General features: G+C 38.2%; 1 protein-coding gene across 1 annotated transcript; it reads right to left on the bottom strand.

Moving 5' to 3' along the window:
- Positions 1-363: 363 nt before the first annotated feature.
- cnga4 (cyclic nucleotide gated channel subunit alpha 4) lies at positions 364-5,247 on the bottom strand. The gene is made up of 4 exons (XM_008432693.3): positions 4,281-5,247; positions 2,882-3,127; positions 2,552-2,717; positions 364-1,929 (listed from the first exon to the last, which is right to left on the bottom strand). The coding sequence occupies exons 1-4, from the start codon at positions 4,788-4,790 to the stop codon at positions 1,142-1,144; spliced, it is 1,710 nt and encodes a 569-aa protein (XP_008430915.2). The 5' UTR covers positions 4,791-5,247; the 3' UTR covers positions 364-1,141.
- Between the last annotated feature and the right edge of the window lie 3,652 nt (positions 5,248-8,899).

Below are 8,899 nucleotides of genomic sequence, written 5' to 3'. Positions count from 1 at the left end.
AAAAGACTTCTTAAGACATAGCTACAGTTGTTGTTTTGCGTATGAAATGTCCTTTAAAAGTCTAAAAGGTTTAATGAAAGGTAACTTAGAACTTAAATTGAACACAAGAGGAAATATATATATATTTTTAATTACAATTAAATTACAAACCAAGTATAAAACTAAATAAATACAGTTCAGAAGATAAATAGGTGGCTTATTTTTTGGTTTGATTCCATTTCGTTTTATTATATAAAATGTCAATTAATTCTTAGTTATGGGGTTTTAGATACAGCTTGAACATAACATCGCGGCTCCAGAATAAGGTGGTTAGAATTTTATTTTACTTTTATTTTTCTTTAAAAAAGAAAAGAAAGTAAAAGAAAAGAAAAGGAAAGGGGGAGACATGCAAACATCATCCAGGACCTTCTTGCTGCATAAAAGTACTACCAACTGTGCCTCTGTGCAGCCCAGTTTGCAAACGTCAATTTAGTAAGCTCGAGACAATAGTGTTATAATTTGGTTTAGTAAATTTTAATCATCTCAACTTAATTTAACAATAAAAAATATTTTGAAATACGAACCAAGAGTACATTGACTAAAGTAACACTTAGTAAGACTAAAGATTCTAGATTTGAAAAATATATCACATAGCATTACACATGTCGGTAAAAAACAATACAGTATATTTTCTTCACTGATATGTTTTAAACAGTGAGGCAAACAGTGAAGTAAATTTGATTTGCAATAAAAATAAAAATAAATAAATGTTCATGTGTTATAATCACAAAGAATAAACAAAGATATACATAATACACTATAAAAAAATAACATTGTTGTGCCACAACTTGTCAAATAATTGTTTATACTACATATATAACATACATCAACGCATGAAAAACCACACATCTCCATAATGGTTAGAAAGGTTAAGATATAAACCACTTCTGCTTTGGGTGCCAAAGTCATCTTGAGGGGAGAATGCAATACTGCCATCTAGGGGAAGATGGGTGTATTACAGCAGAATTTTAAGTGACTTCAAAACAGAAGCGTCTCCTTGATACACTCCACACTCAAAATCCTCTCATTGATCCTGTGCTATTCTAAACATGTTTAACGTACACTGAAAATGTTTAACTTTGTTTATATATTTCATTTTCTTTTACTTTGAGCCATGCATGTCTTTTTCATCCGAGTCTTCTTTGGTATTCCTTGTTTTCTCCACCGATTCTCCCTCTTCATGAGATGGGTCATGTTTTTGATTCCTTGGCTCAATCTCAGCTCCATCACCTTTCCCAGGTCTTTTGTCTCCTTTCTCTATGATTTTCTCTCTGTTACTTTCTTTGTCTTTCAGACAGTCTGAGTCCTTCAGATCAAATTTATTCCCCTCCACCACTCTTTCAGTCTCATCCTTTGTGCTCTTAGTGCTCTCGCCGTCTCCTTCTTTGGTCACATCATTATCACCATTATCTCCCTGCTTTCCCCCATTTTCCTCCTCCTCTCCCTCTGCTTCCTCTCGCTCCCAGTCAGCTTCTCCTCCGACCCCGTCCTCTCTTCCCAACGCTCCCTCCCCTCCTTCCTCGTCAGGTGGCAGGTGAATTTCCAGCACAGCGACCCGCATCTCCAGCTGCTCCACTCTGGTCCTCATCTTCCGGTTGCTGGACTCCAGCTCCACCATGAGCCGGGCCAGTTTGGTCTGCAGGAGTTCCAGGTTCCTCTCCAGCCTCTCTATCTTTGTCTCGATCTTCTCAGCCTCCACCTCCTCCACCTCGGCCCTTTCCTCCAACATGCCCATCTTGATAAGGATCTGCCGGCCTTTCTCCTCCAGGTGACGCTTGGCTGCAGGAAACTCAGACAGCACGTCGGTCAGGTCCTCTTTGGAAAGGCTGAACAGGTCGGAGTGGCCGATGCTCTTGATGTTGGCAGTGCGACGATTACCTGACTTGTTACCTTGGTGGGGGGGGAACAATCGTATTTTCTTAAGGATTTAATATAATCCTGGAGCAAACAAGACCTTAAATGTTAATATTATTAATTCAATATCCTCCAGTATTGTTTCTACAGTTTAAACCAGATATTTTACTCTGAATGAAAATACACAAGTAAATTTTTTACCTCATTCTCTGAAGTTAAATCAGACCAAACTTTACTTGTCTTAACTTAGTTAGAAATACCAAAAATATTTCTGTTTGCTAAATTCCAGAAAACTTTGCAGGGGTTGTTTTTTTTTGTGTGTTTTTTTGTAACTTTGCTCGAATTCAAAAGTGTACATACATTTGGTCTTGGGAACAATTTATATGCTTCCTTTTCATGACACCATGGCACCACCTACTGGTCGACTTGGGTAAAACTACCTGCTGACGCCAATTAAAACAGCCTTTTTACTTCCTCTTTATTTTTTGGTTTCAAAACACCTTTTTTAATGAGTCCATGTTTGATTTAGCTTCTTTTTACTTTGTCATTATGTGTTTTTGCACTATAAAACACAGAAATATGATTTCTGTGCAAACCCATATTATAGGTTATGTATATAAAAAGCAATTTATGTAAACATACAGAGCCTTTATTATACCTTTGATGTTAAGGATGCTAATTTCTCCAAAGAAATTCCCCGCACTCAGCACCGCAAACTCTGTAACGCCGTCATCTGCAACAACTGCGAGCTTCCCCTCCTTAATGATGTACATTTCGTGGCCCACGTCTCCCTTCCTGCAGACATACTCTCCTGGGCTGAACACCTGCAACACAAAAGGCACAGGATACCAAGTATTTAATGCGACAGTGTGCAAGGGACACAAGTTTATCGTTATCGGTGTTGCACAAATGCTGCAAAGACTCAATTTTTGTTGCTGTTGCTGTCTGAACAATGGTGGACTTCTTATATGTTACTGCCCCCCCTGACCTGAGGTGTGAGTTTAAGAACCAGATCCTCCAGCAGACTTTTCTCACAGCTCTGGAAGATGGTAACTTTAGAAAGAGTCGGGAGGTGGACGCTGACGGCGATCTCTGTCCTCATGTGCAACGGCAGCTGCTGCAGGATCTCGTTCTCACGCATGATCTTCTTGTTGATGTGAAGATGCTGGTACCAGTTGTCGATGCGCTGTCGAAGCTCCTTGCTAATGTGGTGGCTGCGCAGGTACGCTTTCACCTGTAGAAGATAAAATAAAAGTTTACCGTCCACACATCTAGGCAAAAAATGTTTTCAGAGAGAATTAGGACAGCTCTGTGAAAAGTACCAGCCTCATTTTAGATTTCTTCTGATTGAGCTTTCTTTTTTGACTTACTAAACACACATTTTAATATCAGACAGCCTGAATAAAATAAAAGGGAAATGTAGTTTTTAAATCATTATTCCTGTTATATTTATTTAAGAAAACGCTGGTCCACTCTTTCCTGGAGATATTTTTAATTCAGCCACATCTAATGGATTCCAAGCCTTCACAGCCTGATCAATTTCATAGCATAGCATATCAATTGGATTGAAGTCCAGACTTTGACTATGCTACTTCAATGTCTTTTGTTTGTTTTGTTCAAGCCATTGCTAGGTAGACTTACTGTTCTACTTTGGATCATTGTCCTGCTGCATAACCCAAGTAATTTTGCTCAGTCGACCACTCTTGGAAAGGTTTACCACTTTTCCATGTTTTCTCCATTTTTGGATAATGATTCTCACTGCGGTTTGACATAGTTGGACCATTACCTTCATATGTATTTCTGTTCAATTCTCATTTTTCAGTGGTCCATCTGGGCTTTCTCCCATTGAAGTGGATTTCTCTGGCAGAATTTGAACTGGACCAATTAGCAACCAGAAGGAGAAGTTGTGAATGATGATGTTGATTTTCTGCGCTTTTTTAAGGACAGTCTACCTGCAGTTTTAGCAATAGCAGGGGAGGAAGTAAACAAAGTCGTTCAGTCCGTGTTGGCCGCGGTTCCAAATATTAAATTAATATTTGCAGCCATCTTGTTAGCAGCCATCAGCACGTCTCTCTTTGCAGTGGAGGATGGTCGTTTCCAGTGCAGGAAATTTCCGGTAAGCTTCCATAGCGTCAAACTGGCAAATTACATAGATCACTGCTAAATATTAGTGACTGGGTAAAATTAAAACTTCAACAGAGTCCACGTCTATGGGAAGCAATCATTTCTCAATAGTCAAAGATCTAAACCCTCTGGTTAGAGACAAAAGGCTGGTTTTTACAAGGCTAGTTTGGAAAAAAAAAATCTTAGAAAATATTAATACTTTACAGATTGACAGAACTTTACTTGACAAAACAAAACAAAAACAGAGGACTTCTGAAACTCACCAACTCGTGGTTGGGGAAAAAGACATTGTCTCTGTCCCTTAAGCTCGTGATGACATTCCCGACATTCCCGACAATCGACGCGAACACCAGAACGGCAATGAGCAGGTCTGCAATCATGAATAAATACTCCTCCTCAATGCTTGGCATTGGGGTGTCTCCCACGGTGGTGAAAATCAGGGTTGAGAACCAGAAGCAGTAAAAGTACTGGCGCCGCATGGAGGCAAACATCGGGTCAGTGATGTTGGGGTAGACCCACTCATCGCTTCCGAAGCCGATGTAATTCGACAGAGCGAAGTAAAGACAGGCATTCCAGTGGATCAGCACAAAGATGTAGATCATGAGCTTTGTGATGCGGAAAGTGTTCGGGTAGGAGGTTCTCGTCTCCATCCGATCCAGGGCCTCGTTGAGCCGCGGGATACGGAGAAGCCGGTTGATCCTCACCAGGGGGGTCTCAAAGCCAAAGGCAAAGTAGAGGAAGTCAGTGGGCAGCAGGGAAACTAAGTCCCACATGAAATATCTGGAGCGCAGGTAACGCTTCCTGAGGAGAGTCAGGTCTTTGATGAGGATACCTTGATCCAGGAAGCCTGCAGATGAGTGGGAAAAGGAAGGATGAACTCGTCACATTTGCCCAGTTTTTGAAAGATGTCCACCTTGAGTGAGTGGATACATGTGACGTCACTGCTGCAAATATCTGAGTGTGTTTTTGATACAAGCCCAAACCACCAAAACTGAATTTTGTTAGCCTGTTAGCTGTGGAATACACTCCTGATCTAAATGTTAAAACCAGTTGGAAAATGGCAAGAATTCACATTTTTCACAGATAGACCTTAAGAAGGTTCAGAATGCAAAAAGAAGATATGGGAGTGAAACCAATAAAAAATAAAAATAAAAAAAAAGGAAAATTAGTAAACAACGTATTGCCACACCATTACAATGAAATAGGTTGTTCATCAGCTGTTCAAATACTTCAAAATCTAATACTAACAATCCAAAGACAGTAAATTCAGCAGCAATCAATTTTAACAATCACTTATTCCATTTTAAATGTGTTTTCTAAAAATGAATGGGTAATATTTGGGTTGGGTGAGCTTGTCACTGAATCCAATCAGGAATCAGGTATTTGGATTAAAGTCACTTCCCATTACTATCAATTTGACGCTCAAAAGGGAGCTCTGAAAAATAATTGACCAAGAGTAGCCTGTATGTTTATGAAAATATAACCTTTCTCTTTTGATAATGGTAAAGAGATACTAACATGTTGTCTATAGCAACAAAAGCAAAACTAAATCACATTGCGTTTGGTTGTTTGGAGTGCCTTGTTGCATTTAAAGTCCGTTTTTAGGTTTGGCTTCAGAGACCAAGAGTTGAAATCAGAAAAATTGTATTTACCAGTATGCAGAGTGACAGTCATATCAGCAGCGTACATGAGGTCTGACACATAGTCCAGCGTGAGCCACACGGGAAGGTAGTTCAGACCAATCTCTGTGAAGCAGGTCCTGATGAAACAGAAACAATAGTACTTTGTCTAATAGGACATCTGTTCCGTTATAGTGTTGTGAATGCATGATGCTGCCATCATTTACCTTAAAATTATGATTACCCAGTTGTATACAATCGGGACTACCATCACTTGCAACCAGACGTAATAGAACTGTTCTGCAGGATCAATGGCCCACTCTCTCCAGCTGAGAGGAATGTGATGCGGAAGAAAGAAACAGGCAGAAAGACTTACACAACTCTACGTCGATGACTCGAAGTGTACAGTTGCAAAAGTAATCCTACCTTCTGATATTTTCCACATTTCAACTGCAAAGTGGAACGTATTCTTTCAGAATGGTACGAGACGGACCAACACAAAGTGATGTTGTTGGAGGAAGAGATTACAAGTGCTCAACTGTTTTAGAGGCAACGTTTTAAAAAGTGTGGCTTGCATTTTATATTCGACCCCTTTTGATCTAATACTCCTAATTAAAATTTAATGTAACAGTTGGCTTTAAAAAGTCATCTAATCCACTTGGGTGAGAGATTATCTGTGATCATTTCAATCCAAAACAGGAAAGCTGTAAACCTGCCAACACATGGCTTACTTACTTCACACAAGTACTTCTTTGTTTCGGTTTCCTGCATACAGTTCCAGTAAAACAGAATGCTGTCTGTAGTTGTAACATGACAAAAATATACAAACATTCAAGAAAATGTTATACATATATCAAAGCCAATGATTTCTGAGAGATTTGTAAGTCCGAATGTATAAAAAAACAGAATGTATAAAAAAACATCTTCCTAATTTAAATAGTGATCCCTCTACAGTGTTGTTGATATAATTAATCTTCCATAGCCATTCAAAAGTATTAACACAGTTTATTTCTAACTCACTAATTGCAGGAGTTTATGTTGTACCCAAGAAAATTATATTTATAGAACATGATTTATCATCAAAATGCCTTTCAGAACAGAAGATATTGTGGAGACATTTCAGTAATTTTTACTCATTCAAAACAGATGAAACCTGAATATACACTAAAATGATGACAAACTTTAATTAAGATCCAAATATTTTTTTATGTTAAGTCACATTACCAATTACTCACTTGAAGTTTAATTTCATGTCCCAAAAGTGCTTCTTTTTCTCTCCTTCCTCGCCTCCATCTTCACCTTCCTCATTCATTTTTTGTCCACGATGCCGTCTGAGCAGCCCACGCCATCGGTTTGTCCTGACACTAACGTTACCTAAATCATCCATTATCAAAACTAGCTTCTTACAACTTTCACTTAAAAAATAAGTGTTTCTAAGGCGCTCAGAGGTGGGCGCTTTGCATCGGGCAGAAATGTTGAATGTTGACCTGGATGACAAACTACCTGCGCAGTGCCTGGCGATGCCCGTCTCTATGGCAGGAAACAACAACAGATGTCACTGGTACTCAGGGAATTCTTTCCTCCCCATAGAAAACCAAGAAGGTCTTTGTCTTTTCTGTCTCAGCCACCACAGACACCGAGTGTGGCATAGAGGTAAACCTACATGTCCCAAAATATACTGATCAGGAACTACTGTGAGCAGGTGAAAGTGCATAACGCAGATCATTTCCTCTTCAAGAAACATTTTCTGTGTGTCTAAGAAACAGGAGCTAGAGGAGTTGGTCATAATTATAACAAACGTAGGTGTTTTGTAGTAATCATCACAAAGCCCTGATTTTAGTCTAATTAAAAGAAAATCATTAAAGTTGAAAAGTGGTATCTGAGTAAAAACCTGTCTGTCAGGTGTTGTGGGTCAACATTCCAGCAAATTATCACTGCTTTGAGACAAGACGCCTAAAATGTTTGACCCAAGTGACACATTTTAAAGGCAATTCTATGAAGTAACATAGGGAAATGCATATGAATGTCTGAAGGAAACAAAAAGTAAATCGGAAAAACTCTCTCCCTGATTATTCTGACATTTAGCAAAGATAAACTGTGCCTCTAATCCTAGTTGATCTTAAATGAAGAAAATATAGTAATCAAAATTGCTTTCATGTGGCCTCGCAACTTTTTATTTTAGATGTTTAAGGAAAGTAAAATACCATGCAGTCATGCAAAACTATCTTCTTTTTAGTTTTGCATGACTACTGGTAATCTTTGTAAGGTTAACTGTATGCAAATATAGCTGCTAACATCTAGAAACAGAATAAAATTACCAAGTAGCGTGGCAGAGCTCTCTATGCATTGAAAGTCTGGGATGAATGGAAATACCAGCTGCTTCAGACAGAGTTGGAAGGTTTCTGCTTATGAAAAATTACAGGTATGAAAAATGTGCCTGTAGAGGAATTGCTAAAAATGGTTTTCAGAGAGAACATATGTTTGGCAAACCAGTGCCTAAAATGTTGCTCATTTGCTTCTTTTGTTCAAAAACCAAACAAATAAAAGAACCATATTTGTTTGCTTCTAATCAAATATGGAAGCAAAAGTTGCCACCACAGCAAAAGACAAAAAACTTTTTTATGTTTGGGTGTGAAAACTTTATGGATAATAATAATAATGTGCATTTTATATTGTGAATGTGATATTGTCATTGACTTGCTTTTTTTTTCGTTTCAAAATTTCAGGTTTACAAAACAATTAAAATATACAAACAAGAGCAGTGTTTTGGGAATGTATCCATTATAAAATACAACTCATGCAAAAAAAGATCAAAGGAGAGAATTAAAGGGATGATAATTTGTGAATTTGCATAAACAAACTTTTACTTGGACAAAAAAATTATTAATGAACCAAAACAAATTCATGTTAGACCTCTGAATGAACATGATTAATTAACTTTATCCTGACCAAACTGAATTTAGATCAAATTTTGGTTAAAAGCTGAACTGCAGCAACACCAGAGACACCTTAAATTTCTGTGTTTGGAAGTAGTAACCCTTGTATCCTGTCGTCTGCCTTATTATTCTAAGGAACCCTTTGCATAGACACTTAGTTCTGCCTGTGCTTCAACATGTTGCCATAACATTGTTTCTACACAGATTATGCAGGTAAGACATCAGCTTTGTTTGGGTGGAGCTCTGTAATTTTCTTCCCTGGATTGCACAAACCATTTTGATGGCGTTAGAAAAACAGTGTTGATTTCTACCACTGACATTCTTATT

This window comes from Poecilia reticulata, chromosome 2 (genome assembly GCF_904066995.2).
Source record: "Poecilia reticulata chromosome 2, P_reticulata-male-v2, whole genome shotgun sequence".
NCBI lineage: Eukaryota > Metazoa > Chordata > Actinopteri > Cyprinodontiformes > Poeciliidae > Poecilia > Poecilia reticulata.
This window is presented reverse-complemented; position numbering and strand designations above follow the sequence as displayed.